We start from the raw sequence: 20,856 nt of genomic DNA, 5'->3' as shown, positions 1-20,856 counted from the left end.
TCTGACTTTATTCTCAGAATTCTGACATTTTTCTCAGAATTCTGACTTTAATCTCAGAATTCTGAGAAAAAATTCAGAATTCTGAGAATAAAGTTAAACTAAAATAAAATTTAAAAATCAGTTAACTTTTTTTTTTTCAGTGGCCCTAATCCTCTTCTGTACCTGGAGCATTTCAGGTATAAAAAAAAAGTAAACTAATCCTGTGGAAACCAGCAGAGGGTGGCAGCAGGCCTCCTCCAGTGAACTTTCAGTCGCTCCTCCCTCAGAAAGGAGGTAACCAACTCCTCACTCTGCTCGTTTGTTTGCTCAACAGCATTTTTTTCCTCCTGGCTGCAGAGTCTATCTCACACTCAGAAGTTGGAGTTTGTTCGCCTCAATTTGCTGCAAACAAAGCTGGAAATATTTCCTCACTTCGAAGTCCAACCGGTTCCTCCTATTTAAGAGGAAAGTTTGAGGCGGAAAAGCCGAAGAGAAGAAATAAGAATTCAGAAGTTGGGGGGGGGAAACAAGAAAAGAAAGCAGAGGAGCCAGGAGGAGGAAAAGAGGTCGAAGTAACTATGGACGTCCCTGGTATGCAGGTAAGTCTAAAGGTGTTTGATCTGAGCTCAGATGATCGTTTAAAGGTCTGGATTTAAAGGAGAAAAGCGAAGCAGTTTGGCGACAAGGAAGAAGGATTGTGCAATTACAGGCCGTTTCCACTGACATTACCTGAAGACAAAACCTGCATTGAAATCAAACTCCACACCCAACAGGAACATAAAGTTTTCCATTCATAAACCACTTTATACGTTTCACTGCTTTCTGAATGTTTCCGTCTTTAAAGCAGACATAATTATACCTTAAATAGCTATTGTTTTCGTTTATAAATTCCACTTAACGTGAAAACCCTACGCTTTTATTTATTTACTTCAATTTGATCTAATTTATCTACATGGAAACAATTCACAACAAACATCATGGCGTTGGACTGACTAGAAGAAACGGGTCTAGTTAGTTTATTTTTGTCCACTACATTGTTTTACTGTCAGATTAACATTCAGGTACAAAACACTTCTCCATCTGGTCATTTTACAGTACAGATAATCTCAAGTTACCAATTTTTAAAAGCAGTTTCGCAGAAAACAAACAGCTTACGTTAAATAAAAGCATGCACATGATGACAGTGGGGTGGAACAACTCGATTTTAACAGTTGGACTAGATGGCTTTCCATGGTCAATTTCCAGTAGCTTTACTGTGGTGCCATATGATTTGACATCAGATTACTCTTTAACTTAAATTATATGTTCTTGCTATTTGATGCTCTATTTATTCACTGGATTGCTGAAAAAGCTGAAGTCACCTGCCGCCATCTTGGTACTCCCAGCTTTCATGGAGCAGCAGCAAAAAAAGACCTGTAATGTAATGTAATTACCATAAAAATCTATGATGTAATTTAGCACATTTGGCATATCATCATGTGATGCGTCTATTTTTTACCATAAATCACAGTAATGTAATGATGCTAAGTGTTTGTGGAAGTGACGAATTTATCTTTATTTTAAAAGTCTTATGCCCCCCTAAAAATGAGAATATCATCGTTTGACGCTGTAGGGCACGTATTGTTTACATTCTGACCGGTCTAACTATGGAGTACCAATATGGCGGCTGGTGACTTCACAGCACCATGTACTACCACTGGCCTATCAGCAATCCAGTGAATAAATAGAGGTTAGTGATTTCATAGTTTTCGGCCATTTTTATTACAGAGATCTTGAGTTCACGTGTGTATTCAGGGTTTGACACTTGATTGACCACATTTTAAATATATACAATAAGCTTGGTATAAACTGACCTAACCAAGTTTTCAATGGATTTAGACATGGATTTAAAAACAAAAGATATTAGCTATAATATAATTTCTCTGATTTAAAACAGAAATGAAACAAATGTCCCATGAAGACAGTTAGGGGTGTCCCAATACGACTTTTTCATTTCCGATACGATTGTGATATTACAGCTTTAAGAATCGGCCTATATGGATATTAACCTTCCTACGATATTAGTTTGAACCATACCGGCTTTTATTACTTATTTTATACTGTATAATGTTAGAAAAGGCTTGATCAAGTAATTTTGGTAAAACAGGGAAAAAAGTCAATAACAAAAGGTATGAAAACCACTGACCGATGTAGAATTAACCAATGAGTCAAAGAAACTTCTAAAAGAAGCAGAGTTTTTCTATTAGAATGAAAATATGGGAGATTTTAGATTCTGACCGATAAAATCCGATAGTTTTTGGCTAATATTGCTCTGATATCTGTTGTTAATATCGGATTGGGTCATCCCGTCATTCAGTATATTCAGAAAGTTCTTCCAAACAAACTTTGTCTTCTTTGCACGTGAGGAAAAAGTTTGACAGCTGACCTGCAATGCAAAGCAACATGACGTTGATGGGCTGTGCACCTCCAAATGTTTGAGCATATATTTCATCCATACAAAAGTCTGGTGCTTTTGTTTTGAAGTTTGCTTTCTCTGGCTTTGCTTGACTATTTTAAAGTCACACCACTAATTATCTTAAACGAACTTGTCATCTGAAGGGAGTTATCTCCATTCCTTCTTTTATGGTGTTATCCTGTAATCTGGCTGAAATGACCTCACGGCATCTTAATATTTGTTGGTAATGTTTCCATAGCGATCACCTGGTGTATTTATAGCTCAGAATCTGTATCTGCTCCATGATATGGGTTAAAGATAAGACTGTAGGTGTGTCTGAGGGCAGTAACACCGTTTGTGTCCATGCTCCTCTGCTGCATTGTTAAATCGTTTTATTGGACCTTCTGGGATTTTACTGCTCTATATATCTTTACATAGTTTGCTTGTATAGGTTACAAAATGTACTCTAGGTAGAGGTTTGTGTGGTAAATCAGTGATGATGTGGGTGTTTCTGCCAGTAAGAAGGTGTAGGATAGGAACTCTGAGCATCAAAGCTTTTATTTATCCTCCTGTTTGGCCGGCTTTCAGGTGTGTCTACCTGTGGGACCTGCTCGCTCTGCCTGCTCTGTTTGTTCCAGGTGGGTGGGTCGGATATGCTGTCAACACGCACCTGACACCCGGCAGCTGCTGCAGCGTCGAGGCTCGCACAACAACTCCTTCAGCTGCCAAGGAAGGCAGTCATGCCTAGTGGAGTCTATTAATTATGTGACGGGAATACTCTGCAGTAGTTTATTTTTAGAGTAAATGGACTGTATTGTGCCGCTACAGCTATTTTTTCCTTCTATATCTGTGTAAATGTAGTGAATATGTTTGTGTTATCTGAAAATGATGAGGTGACAGATGCCAGCAGTCAGATTAGTGGAAATGTTCTGCAATAAGTATTTCCCTGCATTTGATTCTGGACATTTGTCAGGGCCTGCTGTAACTCCTCCTTCTCATAATGCCAAACCCAATGATGAGCAATCGGGCAACTTTGCGCTGACGAATTTACCAGGTTATTTTTATAGAACTCATGTGCATGAACAGGCATGCAGCAGGAGAGCGAGAGACGTTGCAGAAGTTTGGCAGCATCGGATGAAGGGATGGATGTGGAAATGACAGAATGACTTATGCCTTTATAGATGCAGATAAAGGAAGCCCAAGTGCATTCATTATAACACCTATAACTTCTGTATCACTGCTATAAAGTGGAATATGACTTTCAGCAGGAGAGCAGATAGTTACACCTTGTTTGCCTTTTTTTCCAGGCTGATACTACGTTATTGTATTGATAACTTACATTGATCTGTATTGCCTTACATAAATAAACTATTTGAGCCTTATTATTTGTATCCTAAATTTTCAAAAATGTATTAAGTTAAAACACATCAAACTAAAGATATCTATATATCTCATTATATGCATATGTATTTAGTTTTCTTTTAGGGATGGTATTCTAATTGAAAATGTTTAGGTTCCTCTTTAGAAGAACCATCAAATAAGAGTCAAGCCTGCTTATTTTTTACTCTTTACTGACTAACTAAATAAGAAAAATGAAACAAAACAAAAACATTCTCCTACCTGCTTATTAATTTAACTAAAATTAACAATAAAACCATCTTCTTTTTAGAATTATATGATTCTTTTCTTATTTTTGTCCAAAACATGCTTCTGTTTTGGTTGCCTTTTCAGGATTGGGTTGGGTGGTTTCTCTTACCCCACCCCAGCTCCAATGGGTTTCTCTTTTTCCCTTGTTCTTTGAAGGCTGGACATAAATTACTAGGTGCAAAACTTGAAAGCATAAACTAAGTCGTTCAGACTGTCGCCAAAGCCTTACCGTTCATTTAGAACGGTACAACACAGCGTGGGTTTGAGACCAAAGAAGATGTTGAATTATCTGCAAACCAAATAATCAGTGATCAGTACTGGTTCTAGCATAGAGGTCTCTGGGTTTGTACCTTCTTATTGAAAAGAGAACAGCTCTTTGACAGGTTTAGCTTTGGGGAGAGGACTGGTCACATGGGACTGATTAGCCAATCAGAATTTGAATTTGCTGTGACTGTGACAACAAGATGACAGGGGAGGTAATATACAACCAGACTTTAAAAGAAAATGTATTTGAGGGGAGTGGTGGCCTTGTGGTTAGAGCATTGTGCTTGGGTCCCAGAGGTTCTGAGTTCAAATCCCACTCAGTCATTCTGGGTCCCTGAGCAAGACCCTTAACCTCAGACTGCTCCCTGGGTGCCACTCATTGGCACCCTGTTCCCCAAGGGGATGGATTAATTGCCTTGTTGGACAATAAAGGGATTTACATTTATTTATATATACAAAATGTTATCAAAATTCAATTCAGTTTATTTCTATAGCGCCAATTCACAACACATGTCATCTCAAGGCACTTTACAGTTCGGCAGATCATACAGTCAAATTGATTCAAAGTTTTCTATTTAAGGAAAACCAGTTGATTGCATTGACTCATTGACTCGGATGCAATCCCTCACACTGAGCATGCTTGTAGCGACAGTGGAGAGGAAAAACTCCCTTTTAACAGGAAGAAACCTCCAGCAGAACCAGGCTCAGTGTGAGCGGCAATCTGATAAAATAATTTAGAAAAAACAGAACAAGGTTTATTATTTGAGAAATAAACCGGATTTGTTTGGCTAAAGCACTAAATCTAAGCTAGCTGGCTTAGTGGGTAGAAGTATAGGCAATCTCTGGTGATAAGTCAAATTTAAGAGGTATATAATTGTAAAATTACATGGGAGTCATTCTTTTAGAAAGGTTCTGCCTGGGTATATTTGAAAGAGACATAACAAATTTTTAGCTCTGCATCTGTTAGGATAGGATGGATAACGAGCACCTCTTATTACTTTCTCTCCATTTTACCTACTGTCGCTTTAAGAACCACCATTCCAGCTCTGATTGGGAACTGTATCGTTTCGGCAGTTGGCCGTTTTATGCCTATAGGGGGTTTGCTCAGACAGCTTCAACAGTCATATAGGCTCATTTGCTTCATTGTGACGTCATCATGGCTTAAAGCTGTGGACTACAAATGAGGTGTTTCAGGTCTGGCAGGATGGGTATCTTCTGCGGAAGAGATTAAATTCCTTGTACATTGTTTGTACAGTTTTACATGTCATGATAGTCGGTTGTCACACCAACTGTGGGACGTTCCTAACCAACGGTTAGTCCCTACTGCCCAGAGAAACTTGTCGTACTGCGATTACCAACAGTTTAAATTAAAACTGGATAATCGGCTCATATTCTACTGTGAGGGGGACAGCTGTAGGACTCTTATAATTAGTTTCCAGCTAAAGATCAACAGATGCAGGTTTTTAAGGCAGAAACTGATTATTTGGACATTAGTCGAACCAATCCCTCATATGTGATGCTGATTTTTTTTGGGGTACACGGTTTTCTTTAAGCTGATATTGCTTTTTATTTTCTCCTATTTCAGCAGATATGAGCAGTTCTAGTTCTTGAAGTTAGGCAAGTTTTAGTGTCCTTGGTCCAACACACCTGATTCAAGTACCGTAATTATATGATTAAGAAGACTTTGGAGATATTGACTGTATATAGAGGAGAAGATGATTCGTCCATTGGATTCAGGTGTATTGGACCAACTGGAATTATCCTTCCCTGCATTAGATGATAAAAATGATGCAAAAGCCTTTGTTAATATATCAGGGTTAGAGGGCCTCTTGTCACTCTACTGCTCTGGCTTCAGGATGAGGTCGGGCTTTGCCATACTCTGCGATGTGAAGTCTTCATGAGGGCATTTTTGAAACGCTCTTTATCTGACCAATCAGCCAGAACATGTTTGCTTTGGCAGACCCTACCGGCGGCATTAAGTCCCAACAACAGCCTCTAGGATCTTCCGGGGACTGAAATTCCTCTGCTACTTTAAGGTTTTTTGAACACCCCTTGGACAACATCCTCGGGAGGTGTTCCTGGCACATCCTAAAGGCTCAGGGGACGACCCAGGACACCATGGAGGGACTATGTCTCTTGATTGGACTGGGAGTGCCTCGGGCTTCCCACTGCAGAGCAGGAGTTTCTGTCATGACTGCTACCCCCACGCCTTGGTCCAGAATAAAGCAGCAATAAAACACTGTTTATAACTGGTGGGCAGAACATGTTTGCTTTGGCAGACCCTACCAGGGGCATTTAAATCCCAACAACAGCCTCTAAGATCTTCCAGGGACTGAAACTCCTCTGCCACTTCAAGGTTTTTTGAATACCCCTTGGACAACCCCCTCGGGAGGTGTTCCCGGCTTATCCTAAAGGCTCAGGGGATGACCCAGGACACCATGGAGGGACTATGTCTCTTGATTGGACTGGGAGCACCTCAGGCTTCCCACAGCAGAGCAGGAGTTTCTGTTGAGACTGCTACCTCCACGCCTTGGTCCAGAATAAAGCAGACGGCAATGACTATGAGTGTTAACAAATAAAACATTGGGTATTAACAGTAAATGGCAAATGAAGGGAGTGGCAGTGCGTGCGCTTCCTGTAATAAATAATAATGATAATAATAAGTGAACTTTATTGATCTCACATTGGAAGAACTTGCCTCTGCATTTAACCCATCCTCTCATGGAGCGGTGGGCTGCCATTGTGCGGCACCCAGGAAGCAATCGGGAGTTAAGGGTCTTGCTCAGAGACTGAGAGAGTGGCAGTCTGTGGAAGTGGGGCTTAACCTCAGGATTCCAAGCCCTATGCCCTAACCACTAGGCCGCCACTCCTGCATGTACCGGCCAATGCCAATAGAAAAAGAAAGCTAGTATTGACCAGCTGATGTATTGCTCTACCCCCACAGAAGGATAAGCTAGTATAGACGATGATTTACAACCTCTGTGTAAATAATTTTAATTAGCGCAGCAGCAATAAAACCCTGTTTATAACTGGTGGGCAGCTTTCAACATTTTCCATTTGGTATTTTAATGATCTATCTGAAGCGCCTTGCCATCACCCTAGTCTTTAGCTCCCTTCCTAGATTCACTTAAAATTTTCCCTGGCTACTGTCACACGTTAAATATACTTTCTAATGAGAAGAAAACATTGGTTTAGAAATTAGACGCCTTTCTGTTTGTAACTAAAAGCCTTATAAAACTCATGCTAGTCTATCCTTAGGCGTCACCAAACTCTGTTATAACGTCACTCAGCTGCTTGGTTTGTTTTTATTTACAATGATCGATGCTGTACAGTGTTTAACTTTGGTTCACAGCGGCAATTCATCATCTTAGCAAAACAAAAATCACTTGATGTCATTTCTGAGGTGTGTCATAGTAGAACCTTTTTATACCACTCCATTAGTAATTATGCATTTATGGACTTTTATCAATAGGTTTGTTGTTGAACTCTAACAACAGCTGCCTTTAGACATATGTGATTGAACTGGATTATTCATTTTATAACATTTTATAAGTTAAATGTTCTGTTTTGATGCTTAAACAGTCAAAAATGTACAAAACAACTTGTAGGTAGGAACTTTTCTGAGTAAATTGATAACTGTATGCTGGATGGACTCGTTTTTCAGTTACTTAATCCTTGGAGACATTGCACAAGCTGCATTTAAAATCGAAATATGCGTTACCGTTTCCTGTCTCTGTGCAAAGCAAAACCAAAATACCGTGGTAGTGAGCTCCACCTACGCGCACACGCGCCGTCATGGCTTGGTTTCTCTGAAGCTCTTCTTTTCAAACCTTCAGGTTGAGTAAAAAAAAAAAAAAAAAACGTCTCGCTTCGGTTTGTTGGAACTGAAACCGACGCAGAGCTGCAGGTTGATGTGGAAGCTGCTTACAGGAAACATGGCCTGACCTGTTAGTCATAGTAAAACATTAGGATTCAGCTGATGTGCTGAAATATGATGATGAGATTGCTTTCATGGTATCACTGATTGATTATAGGCTGACAGGAAACAGTCTGTTAATTTCATTGATCTTGAAGGCGTGGTTAGTGGAGTTTCCTGTTTTTATGTTTTCATTTTTTTTTGCACCAAGCTAACATTTTCGCTTCATGTTTGTAGATTTTAACCATTTGTTCACCTCATAGTTCCCCAGAATTTTATTTTAAATTCCCATTTCTAATTATTTGATTAATTTTTATGACATCATTTATTGTAGAAATGTGAACTTTAAAGCAGAAGCTGACGGGTCATGAGTCAGTTTACCATAAATGCTTAGATGCTATCCACTCAATGTCTTGGTTCTTTAATGAGCTGACCAAATGTTTTCTTGTTCATATTAAAATCATAAAGATCCTTGGAGTTCTGCTTATCTGGATTTCTTTTTCCATTTTCTGTTAACAGTTTCCACATGTCTGCCGTCTGTGATTTTCTTATCAGCAATACAATAACAGCTACTGCGAAATGTGATGAGGCTACGTTCACACAGCAGGTCTCAATTAGAGCTGCAAAATATATCAGCATAAGACATCAAGGCAGGATGACTGTGTTTAGCATCAGTCAATAAAGACTCCTTAGATGGGATATTTGGTATTCCAGCAGAGAAGTAAAAGCTGAGTCCTGCTCTCTCTGCAGATCTTGACTCTCCAGGATATTGATAAAGAAAACATGACCTGCTGTGGACCTCCAGGAAAGGATCGGCTCTGTAGTTTCAGTTGGGTTTTCCTGCAGTCCTACACTCAACTAATCCAGCGTGATTCTGCAGCTCTGATAAAGATGGATTCAGTTTGACGTCAGGCTCGCAGCTGTGAAACCAGCTCGGGGCGTGCTCACGGAGTCAGGCCTGGGAGCGTTCGCCGCTTTTTTCTGCTCTTTCCTTGATCTCTTGGAAACTGCAGAGCTAATAATCACATATGTAATCATAGGCCTGACTAAACCTAAAACTCTAAAGCCTTGTGAGTTCCTGGTTGAGAAGTTATCAGCCGGCCGCAGCCAGCTGCCTGTAGGTTTTGATTATGGAGGGTGAGTCGGTTTTTCTGTGGGGTGAAAGAGACGGTGGGGAGTCATTTTTAGACTCTTCTCTAAGGTTCTACCTCCTGACACAAGTCGGGTGGACTTGTAGCAAAACCACAGCCTGAAGTGAGACGACCTAAACTGATGGTTTCACTTGTCGTTCAAGCATAAGATGAAACGTGAAGTCACGTTTTGAAGGTTGAAATAATAACAATCAGGAGCTAATATTCCTGCTCCAGCAGACAGATACTAGTTTTTATATGATTTCAAGTATCTACATATCATTTTTAGATTTTTATTTTTTCATTTTCTGTGCTTATACAGCTGAGGCCACCCTATATATGATAAATATGATAAATCAATCATTCACAACTAAGAAAAGTGAGAAATCAACAGATTATCAGCTTGGTTCTTCCTCAGTCTTGGTCCTAAATTCATCTTTTGTGCTTTAATCACCAGGGGTAAGACTCCTTTATTGATAATTATGCTGGAGAAATTGATGGAAAGCAGCTTATCATTAAAAATAAATATATATTTAATAGAAAACATGTAATTTAGGCACTGCTTTAAGTAAAAACAAAACTTTCCCTGGTACATTGTCAATGTTAACATCCACTTCTGAGTGTGTTGCTCATGCATTCCAACATATGTCTTAAAAATGTTTATATTCCACAGTTGGGTGTATCAGTGTAGATCAATGACATTCCCTAAGGAGTTGCTCTGGAATATTTTAAATACTGGTGCCGTTCAAATATTTGTATTATGAACAAGAATGCCTCGCAGCATGTATGTAATTATTTAGATCTATATGTAGGGCTGGACCATACTGGCAAAGCTTCTATTATAGATGCTCGTTTTGGGAGATATTTCTGATATAAACAAGATAAAAGCCTTACAAAGAGTGCCAAAAAGTTTATAAAACTCCTTTTAATGTAGGATTCTAGAAATATTTCCTATGAAAAATAAAAATCATAAAAATGCTCTAATCATAAGCCGATGTTTATTGAAAGATCAGAAATGTGTTTAAAAGTAACATCACTGTTTATCGCGGTATATATATTGACACTGAAGCATTTTCAACCCCTTAATGTGTAGAAAAAGTATCTTTAATATGAGCTTTACTATTTAGAGAAGGATTTTTTTAATTCTAAAACAGTCTAAAGAAGAAACACTGAAAAAATAATGCAACTGTTTTAGGCATTACCTTAATCATATATAGTTACTTTAACACAATAGTTTCATGTTAGCAGGGTGGGACATACTAGCCTCGTGAGACCATCCTGATCTCGCGAGCTTTCAAGATGTCACTCGCTAATCAGTCTGGAGACTCTCCGTTGAAGAAAATTTGGAGCCGTTCACCAAACGAACGTCCAATCAGCGTTGGCTTTGAGGCGGGTTGAGGTGTGACACAATGAGAAGCGCGACAGTTCAGTCTAAAGAACATGGCGGCTTCAGCCGATGAAACCAGCGTTAGCGTGGCTATCGAGCAAGTTTTATCGGAATTACAGAGTATTTCTCCACTAAAGGAAGAGCAAAACACTGCTCTGGAGGCTTTTCTCAGAGGAAAAGATGTTTTTGCTCTTCTCCCGACTGGTTTTGGCAAGAGTAGCCTGGCTGTTAGTACGTCATATGCTTCGTTGATCTGATTGGTTTATTTGGCCCATCTATCACCAACATAGGCAAATCAGCTAACCAGTATTTTCGCCCCTTCCCAAAATTACTTCAACCAAAGGTTTCCAGATGGATATGCGGAGCAAATCCATCTGGCGGAGTTAGGTTAGGGACATACAGCAATTGTGTTAAAGTAACTAAATGGTAACTTCTGGTAAAGCCTTTCAAAATCTGGCCCCTGATTACAGAGGTACCATCATTTTCATTTAATCTGGTCAAAAATGACTTTTTATTCAGTATGTCAGGTTTATCTGTTGTAATCTTTTACTTTGAGGCTTTGAGGCTCGTACAAAAAAACAAATATAGAAGAAGTTGAACCAGTCAGCCAGCACTATGTTGTTGTTCCTGATGTCTGGGCTGACTTCTGCTTTTTGCTCTGAATTTGTAAACTATTTGGTGGTCTTAAAAGTACGCAGAAATACCATTTCTCTTATCTTATGGTGCTTGTAATTTTAGACTTGTTGCCTGTAAGGTCTGTGCATTTTAACACCTTTGCATCATTAGTTTGGGGGAGATATTCTGCTACGTTTATTCTGACCGTTTAATAAGCTGTTGCGAATATGCATGTTTACATTTTTAAAGGCAAATTGTTTAATGAATGTTCAAAGATTGAGTTAAATTGTGTTTTTTGTTTGAATCCTGATTCAAAAAAATGTCTTTTTTGTTTTAATATTATTTTAAAACATTGGAATTAAAAACTTACTTCAAATGTTTTCAGATTACTTACGGTAATATAAATCTGCTTTTTTTTTTTTTTTACTTAAAATCACTTCCACTTGTTTAATATCGGATGGCCATGGGATCCTGTCAAAACTGTAGTGGCGGGAGAGCTTGGAAACCTGAGGTTCTGAGTTCGAGCCCCACAGACTGCCACTCCAGGTCCCTGAGCAAGACCCTTAACCTCCACTGCTCCCCAGGCACTGCACAATGGCAGAGTTCATTTCATCGATCTGTACTTATGACAGTTTAATGACAATAAAAGCTGGAAAAAAACCTATAACCAAATACATATTTTTTTTGCCTAACATTAGGCTAAGTTGCATGTTTAGTAATGAATACCTTCCTGAATAAATAGAATATTTTGCTTTGGGTTATGTAGGATGACTTTACACATCGGGTGATGATGACAAAGCGACAGGAAGTGTTGAAGGCCAGCGATGTTTTCACATGATTTGGCTCCTCAAAGGTCATTTTTCTGAATGCTGTCATTGGATTTCCTCTTTTAGCAGCTGTGACCTTTGACCTCTAACAAACACAGAGCTTTTTGTCCAGATATTGGAACATCAGTCGGTGGTGAAAGCGCAGGTCTTTCTCACTCTGTCACTGTGCAGTACAAATGGTTTCCCCAGGAGCTTCTTGTTTGCGTGTTTGATGAACCGGGCAGAGCAGACTGACCTCTCAAACCAACTTTGTCTCCGTTTGAGTTCTCCGTCCGTTTGGTTTTTCACCCGAAACAGCTTGCATGCTTTAACTCTAAAACCCAGCCTCTGCTTCTGCACTTCTTTTCCTTTTATACGTGGAAAAATAGCTACTTTTACACTGACATTTAACACAATAAAGTGTCATTGGAGGATTACTAGAACTTTGTCACACAAGAGCTGCATCATCTGAATCAAGGGAGCACAAAACTTTTGCTGTATGAGCCAAATGATTATGTAAATGCAATTATATAAATGCATATTTAATAGGAAAAAATATTTTTTGAGTTCTGAAAATAGCTATGGAGCCATTACAGGCAAAGAATAAAGCTTGTACTCATTAGTAACCGTCCAATTTGATGCAGCTACTCCATGAAATATAGCAAAGTAGCTTCTAATTATCCTACGGCTGAAGAAAACTACATTAAATTCTTGGAATCACCAACAAACTGAGTCTAAGGCGATACAGGCAGTATGGAACCTACTAAACTGATGACTCTTCTTATCACCAGGAGAGGAAATCATGCAATTAATGCTGCATGCCCTTAACTTTGGAACTGGGAAGTCGGAGTGACGTAACCTCTAAAGCAATTGCTCTCCAATTTCTCGCTTGTGAAACCCCATATTCCTCTTTAGTCATATCTGGCCACCGCTCCAACAACAACGGTAGCAAAAACGCTGTTCTGTAAGACTTGTTGTGCATGTCTTACATCATTTTCTCTAATAAAAAATAAAAAATAACACCTGTACAATTGATTAAATGCCACATTAATAAAGAATAGCAATTTTTTTTTTTTTTACCACTGTTGATGCGAGTAGCAACAAATTTAAATTTAGCAGTTGGCTATAGTCTTCTCACCCGCACTTTCCAACCTGTAATTCAAATTTATAGCGTACCAGTTAAAATTTCCAAATCTGAGATTGCAAAACTCTAACTTGGGAGTACCATTGAAATGCGCCACAAGCTCCAGAGTAGCCATTTATTGGAAGGCGGTTGCAAGGCAGCCAACTCCTACCTTTTAAAAAAACAAACATTTCTGCCGTGACTGATTGGTTTAATTTATGCAGACTTCTCTTATGCAAGAACAAGTGTGTGGTTTGCGTAAAGCAGTTTAGACGGATGGCCTTGGCGTCGGCTTGTGGCCGTCATTCAGATATGTTTATCTGAAATCGTCTACAGACTGATGCAACAGGATTAGAGAAAAGAAACAGGTTTTTGATTATGATAAGTTTCCCTATAGCCTTAGAATTTTTTTTTTTTTAAATAAACCAGGAAATGTCTTTTTTTTACTTTTCAGTTTATGAAAGGTGTGTCAAGCATTTGAATGCAAATGGGTGAGTTCAGCTTCTAGTTGTAGGGAGCTGAACTTCAACTTTTCTGCAGGCCTTACAGTGTTTTTCTGCATGGTTTTTCTTTAGCGCAGGCATCCCCAAACTCCGTCTTCAAGGCCTGCTGTCCTGCAGGTTTTAGAGGTTTCCTTGCTCCAGCATAGCTGACTTTAATTGAAAGCTAATTAACAGGCTTTTGGTCTACTGCAATCATTATAATCAGCTGTTTTAAAGCAGGGAAACCTCTAAAACCTGCAGGACAGGGGGCCTTGAGGACCGAGGTTGGGGATGCCTGCTTTAGCAGCGCCTGGAGTTTTAGTTCTAGTTACTAGTTCAGATTTGACTTATCCTCTCAGAGAAGCTTTGTCCTAATGATGTCAGAGTTGACGGCCTCCATGCATAACTTTTTAAAGAGGCATTGTAGTCTAAAGTAGCTGCTCTAAAATAAAGGCACATTCAACGTCTGGATGTAGTTTAACAAAGAGACACATTAAAACAATTGTCCATCGAGTCTGCGTAAGATTCATCGCCCACATTTGTAACCAAGACTGACTTTAATGCCTTTAATAAAACGGTCCATCAAAGAGAACAACAGATGCTCACCAGCATTCATGGCGCACGCTGCATCAGTACCAGGAAACCAGCGAGCTGCCGGTTTATAGTAAACTACAGCTGAGTAACGGCGTCCAAACACATTTAAGAAACATGTGTTTGATTAAACGGGAACCATGTTTTTAAATCAGCGGATTAAACGGCCGGCATCTGTTGTTGTCGCTGAATGTCTGTTTGTAATGAAACGTCATTAAAATTCCCAGACTGCGAGTCTAACCAGGCCTGCAGTGGAACATTAACTGGAACCGATAAAGATGACATGCTTCATGGATTCTGCAGGACAGAGCTTCACAGAAACTCTTTCTCTGCTCAAAGAACGGTGTCCACAAAGGCACTGAAAGGCAACTTCCTGGTACTGTTGTTATTCTTGCGCTACAGCGGTGGTGAAAGGTCAAAGTGTTACCTCAGGTTTCCATAAAATAATCACTTCCTGTGACTTTGCAGTTTCCTGATTCGTCATTTATGTGTTTTTCTTTTGGTTGTGGTTTACATCCTAAATACTGTTTATTACCACTGCAAAGCAGCTCTTAAGAGGGGAAAAAAGGAGGAAATGAACTGACCCTCTTGTGTTTGTAATGAGAAAGAGCTCTATATTTACACCGACCTGTAGAGGTCGGTTCCTCAATGTGTCCATTGATTCAGTCACAGTTGAGGAGATCGATAAGAAAACACACATTTACCTTCGTAATGTATTTAAGGATGGATTCTAATGGCCTAAAGTGATCAAGTCTATTTTAAAATTAGAAAAAGTTTGTTACAGTAGCTTAAATTCTTTGTGCAATGAAAACCTCAGTGTTGGAGTCCTGTTTGAGTATTTATTTCCAAATCTAGACTCAAAAAGCTGAATAAAAACAAACCTTTTCTTATATTTAATTGCAGTCTTCTTTGACAAAATCCTCACAATCAGCCCTTTTTAATGTAGTTTGCCTTTTCTTATAACAGAAGCTATCAGATTAAGTCTTTTAGGGCCAGGAGGATAGCAGAGAACACTTTGGTCTTCTGCGGCATCCTCGTTGTTGCTTAATAAACTATTACCTCCAAAGTTTTATCTGGTCAGCTGGTTTAAGTCTTACCTTATGGCCTTATTTTAAAACAAACATCTGATTATGTTAGTCCTGAATGACCTGGATACACAAAGAAAGATGCGCTTTGTTTTGTTTTAAAAAATATCATGGGATTTTAGCTAAACGTGGTGCAGTATTTTGACAGAATAACACGTTAATCTAACAATTAATCCCTGTTTATTTTTATTCATTCTATTAGTGAGCTCTTTTTTGGGAGGGGTTGCAAAATGACACAACAGTTTTAGATGCAATTAGAGTGATGGATGGATGGAGTGATGGACAAATTAATAGATAAATGGATGGAAGATAAACCTTTACAGCATGAAGAGCTGTTTAGAGCTCTTTATACTCAAAAGAAGCTGTTAAGAGACAGAAATACTACATGATCTTTTGATAAAACAAAACTCATTGTTTGTGTTAAATATCTATGGAGGATATTGGATCTCTGCTTCAGTTTTAAACAACCAACAGTTTAAAAATTTCACAAAGAGAAAGCCTGGATTTACTTCCATAGGATGTTGACATTTGTGAAAACAGTGGGGTAAAAACCTAATGGCAAGAAAATACAACCCAAAAACATATTTTTGCTTCTTTGAATGACATTCAGTTGGGAGATTTCTTTCAGATGTTTTAATTTTCACACTATAGATTAAGAAAAGCAAAATCCTCAGAGGAAAGTAATGGTATTTTCTTCATTGTTGGCCCGGAGACTGATCTTCAAAGCGGGGCGTACACTGTGCAATAAAAAAAAAAATATATATATATATTTTTTTTCAATTGTTGCACACAGCTACAGCTTCAGGAAACCCTGAAGTTTCCTTGTACAGTGCGAGTTCACAGCTCATGATGTATGTTCTCACACTGTGCGGCCCGATGCGATCTACATACTCACACTGTACGTCTAAAAACCGTGTCGGACTAAGCGTCGCAGTGAGATGGCGCTACTCGGACTCGTCTATCCAGGAGCCAAAGGAGTAGAAGAGGAATATGAAGCTCACTAGAGTGAAACGAGCTGCCTTGACAAGTTGTCCAATTTTTTGCTGAACGCCCTTAAAGGAAAAAGGCAACGACGCATTTAGACAAAGACATTGCTGATCAAACGTGGCTACTACAGTCTGTCAATGTTACAGAAAGAACTCCATTTCACTCATCGCACTCCCGCCATGATTCTATGTTTTCATCTGAGAGAAAGAAGAAGAATCTTTGTTTGCCTACTGAGCGATTTGCTCACGACAGCCGACTGGAAATCAAACATGTTTGATTTTCTCCCGACATCATGATTGGCTGATCGGCCCTAGTTTTCCCCTGTACACTACACGCCGCAGGATCAGGCTTAAAGTCGGCCCGATCGAAAAATTTTTGAACGACCGGAAAAGGGGAAAAAATTGCACAGTGTTAGCCCGGCCTTATATAGATAAAGGCAGCACCACCAACACATAAATGATAGGTAGAGGAGGTGATGGCACATCCTAAATTGGAACATCTTAGATTTACTCTACAGGGCAATACTTAGAGATATTTCAAGGTCTTTCACTTCCTATTTTGAATCTAAATTTCCATCTACTTCAGCATAACTGGCAGCTTTGTCTTAACTACCCCCCCTTTTTTTATTTTTCACAGAATTATTATCAATGTGATTATTATAGTCATTCAAATTTCTGTATTTAGTTTCAAACTAACAGTATCTATAACTGGGGTGGTGTTTCTGGTAGTATTACGGTCTGTCTTACTCTTTACTCTTAGTTTTGTGATGTACATTTTGCGCCTACTATTTTGTTTTGAATGGGATGTCTGTTTTTTTTTTTTTTTTAGTATGAAAAATCAATAAAAACAGTTATATATTTATTAAGAAAAAGCAAAATCTTTAATCTTGTTCTGTCGCACGAGTTTTGTGAGGTTTAGAAGAGTGCAGGGGGTTCTGAATGATCATGAACTGGCTTTTTAAATCATTGTCCTGAGAGTTTATTGTTCAGGTCTGGATCTCTCTGTTGGTTGTGCCTCGCTGCCCCTCAACACGCTTTTTTAGATCCACTGAAAGCATCAACAGACAGTAACCTCTGTATTTGCTCACAGGGTGTGGCTGCATTGTGGCTGCCTAGTGGCTCTTTTTATAGCTTGGAAATGAAACTCATGCAGCATCACAGGAATATCATACGCTTCTGTGAGGGTGTTTATTAAATGTTATTTTCCCGTTCTGGACATCTGAGGGGAAAAATGGGAGCATGTGTCGTATTTAGTCTGTCTTCTGTTGAAGCAGCGCCAGTAACTTCAATAAGGTCCAAAATAGAATATGTTACTAGACCTTTAAGTTTTCTTGGACTGTAATTATTTGAAGGTCTGCCAAAGGTATCACAGAGTGGGCTGTTGCAAATTAGATTTCTTTTTTAAAAAGAAGAAGAAAAAGTGGCTACATGTGAAAATAAAAAAAATTTTTGTGGGAAACCTCTCTATTTAAATCCTCAGGAAACTGTTCAGAGACTGTTAAACTGCCACGTGAGCATTTTCTATTTTCATGTATGATGGTTGTTTTTTTTGTTTAACTCTAAAAAACGTTCAAATCTGGTTGGTTTGATTAACTCAAATTGTAACCAATTGCTGGTTCAGATTTATACCAAACTAACCCTGGGTTGTTCCAACGCAGCACAGTAGGTTTATTGGTTGATCCTGCATATTGGGCTAGAATTATTTTCCACAAGTTGGGTTAAATGACCAATGCTTAGACAAGGGGACTTAACTTTCCAAAACATTTCTGCCTACTATTAAAGTGTATAATTTCTGACTGTTAAACAGATTTTCCAGGCAACATTTTCCATGACAAACTCTTCTTAAAATGGTATATCATGAGGATAATACAAGAAAATAAACTCTGTGTCCATGGTTGGAGATATCTGCTATAGACATTACATCCTACATACATTATACTGGGATAATTAAATTAAGGGGATGGAATTTAAACGGAAAAATATTGAAAAATGTTTGTATGGGACAAAATAAAAAGATTTCCCTAAACACAGACCATGTTTTATATAATCTTTAAGATGTCATTAAGATTATATAACTGTTTTAGGGAGTTGCTGCTTAGTGAAGAACTGTGTATTTCAGGTGGGGCTGAAAGTTTCTTCTTGATTAATTGATTATTCAAATAATTATCAACTAATTAATTGTTTGTCAAAAAGAGTGTTCAAACTCTAAAACATGCCATCTTATGAAAGATGAACCTACTTAAATCAGCAATTAATCCAAAACTGTACAAAAATGCATATTGCATTTGAAATTGTGGGGTAAAACGTATTTTTCTGTAGATACTTCTATCCAGAACCCCTCTAATTTAGCTTCAACCGGTTTAAATGTTGTAAAAAAAAAAAAATAAATAAATACATAAAAAAAATTCTAAAAAAGATACTGTTCTGTCTGATTATTCACTTGTATGAATAAAAAAAATAATCAAAAGACATAGTTATAACGCATTAATTGAAAAGAAAATAAACATCTCATAGTAAATTAAGGCAGAGCCCAGACTGGCCTATTTTTAGAATATTTAATTCCTGCAAAACCAAACAGTGGTGTGTTCAGGTAGGTTTTCCACAAATGACAATTAGTAAAACATAATCATTAGCTGCTCCCCTAATTCAGGTTTTTTCAGTATAAGTATTTTCACTTCAAAACTACAGCTATGAAATAACTATTTAGTGTTGATAAGAATCTCCAATACTTGCATTGTTGTCAGCCAGGTTTTGGTTTTCTTACAATCTTCACAAGTCATTTGTTGTTGTCGGTCAGTCTGTCAATGTAATTGTTTGTTTTTCCTCTTCTTTTTTCCCCCAAGTAATGGTTTTGGCTTTTTAAGTGCTTTTCTAACATTGATGTGATCCAACTTTTAGATCTTTATTCACCATCTCTGTCAACAACAGGGCAACATCTGTTATTTGCTTTCTATCATACTAAAGGATAAGATTCTCAAACATAGTTTCTTTGTTGAGATTGCAAATATTGTAAATAATTCAGATGACGTGGAATCATGATAATTAGATTTTTCTTCCCGAGAAAAGGTTAATTTATTTGTTTGTAATATCGCAAAATCTTGTGAAATAAGATCTTGATGTGTCCCAAATATTATAGTGATTTAAGCATTGAATGTTTTTGTTCTAATTTTATAGAATTTTCGTTGCAAGGAAGACCAAATCATCAAAATAAACACACTCTATGTAGACGATGATGATATATCATGAGAAAATTACAACAAAAGGATTCCCTAAAGCTGTTATATGCTCTTATAAATTTTAATTCCTATTTTCTTTACTGTTTTTATGGCAAACATCCATTTTCCTCTGAAATTATTTTGTTTTTACTTTTTTTTTTTTCATTTCGACTATTCGACTAACACCAAGTGTAGTCAGAGTTTTATTTTAAAGAACATAGCAAATATCAGTTGTTGTTCACACAAATTACGAGTTACCCTGGTTCAGATCCTGATTGCTACAGGAAGAGTGCATCGATAAGGACACAACTAAGATATTAGATTTGAGTTGGTTAGTTCAGTAAATTTACCAAATAAAAGACAAGATGCAGTTAAGAGAGGGCTGGGTGTTTTTTTTTTTTGTTTTTTTTTGAAGAACACATGAGGCAAGCATTGCCTCACAGATTGATACTTTACCGCTAAATATAGTATTTATATAAAATAACATTTTTGGCTGATGAGTTCTTGAGTACCAGTTAAAGTAAATTCTAAAAACTGATTCTAATCCATATAAGTGAGAAGAAAAATGACCCAAATCTGGCAGCAGGATAATGTCTTCATCAGGCTGTCTGTAAAGTTTTTGAACTCAAAAGAAAGTCAGAGTCTTAAAGCTGATCTCTCAGAGCTTTGACCTAAATCCCGTCAAACTCTTGTTGATAAACCAAGAGCTCTGCTGGCAGAAACATGGAGGAAACCTCCACCACAGCTGCAAAATGCACCGATTCCAGACGCAGATAATACCAAGCGTGTCTGCAGACTAAATGAAACCTTAAACACTGTATATGTGAATTTCAGAGTTTGGTTTCCAGACTTTTTTTTCTTCAGCAGATGGATTTTAATCTCCAGGTGTGCATCCTATGCTAAGCCAGCAACTTGACACTTAAGACACCATAGAAATATTTTATAAAAGCAACAGTTTCACTCTAATGTACTACACCATACAATGTTTTTTTTTTCTAAATCAATTTCTTTTTATCAATACATTTTTTATTTAGTTTAGTCAAAATAAAGACTTCAATGTTTTTTAAAGGTTCTTATTTTGTCTTTTTTTTATTTAAGAACTCTATTTTCCTGCAGTTGTTTAAGTCCATTCTTCCAGTATCAGATCAGAAAACGTCATTTAAACATATTCTCATTAATTGCAATGCAACTCAATC

The 20,856-nt window shown here is 37.9% G+C and overlaps 1 protein-coding gene across 1 annotated transcript in view; it reads left to right on the top strand.

Annotated features, from left to right (window-relative positions):
• The first annotated feature begins 304 nt into the window (after window positions 1-304).
• stk26 (serine/threonine protein kinase 26) overlaps window positions 305-20,856 on the top strand; it is a 36,880-nt gene continuing 16,328 nt past the window's right edge. The window contains exon 1 of the mRNA XM_038299033.1: window positions 305-578. Within this exon, the coding sequence (XP_038154961.1) occupies window positions 558-578 (21 nt within the window). The 5' untranslated portion in view covers window positions 305-557. The remainder of the gene's footprint in view (window positions 579-20,856) is intronic.

This window comes from Cyprinodon tularosa, unplaced genomic scaffold, assembly GCF_016077235.1.
Source record: "Cyprinodon tularosa strain WSP-4 unplaced genomic scaffold, ASM1607723v1 ctg419, whole genome shotgun sequence".
Taxonomy (NCBI): domain Eukaryota; kingdom Metazoa; phylum Chordata; class Actinopteri; order Cyprinodontiformes; family Cyprinodontidae; genus Cyprinodon; species Cyprinodon tularosa.
Note: the sequence above shows the minus strand (reverse complement) of the source record. Positions and strands in the feature narration are given on the sequence as shown.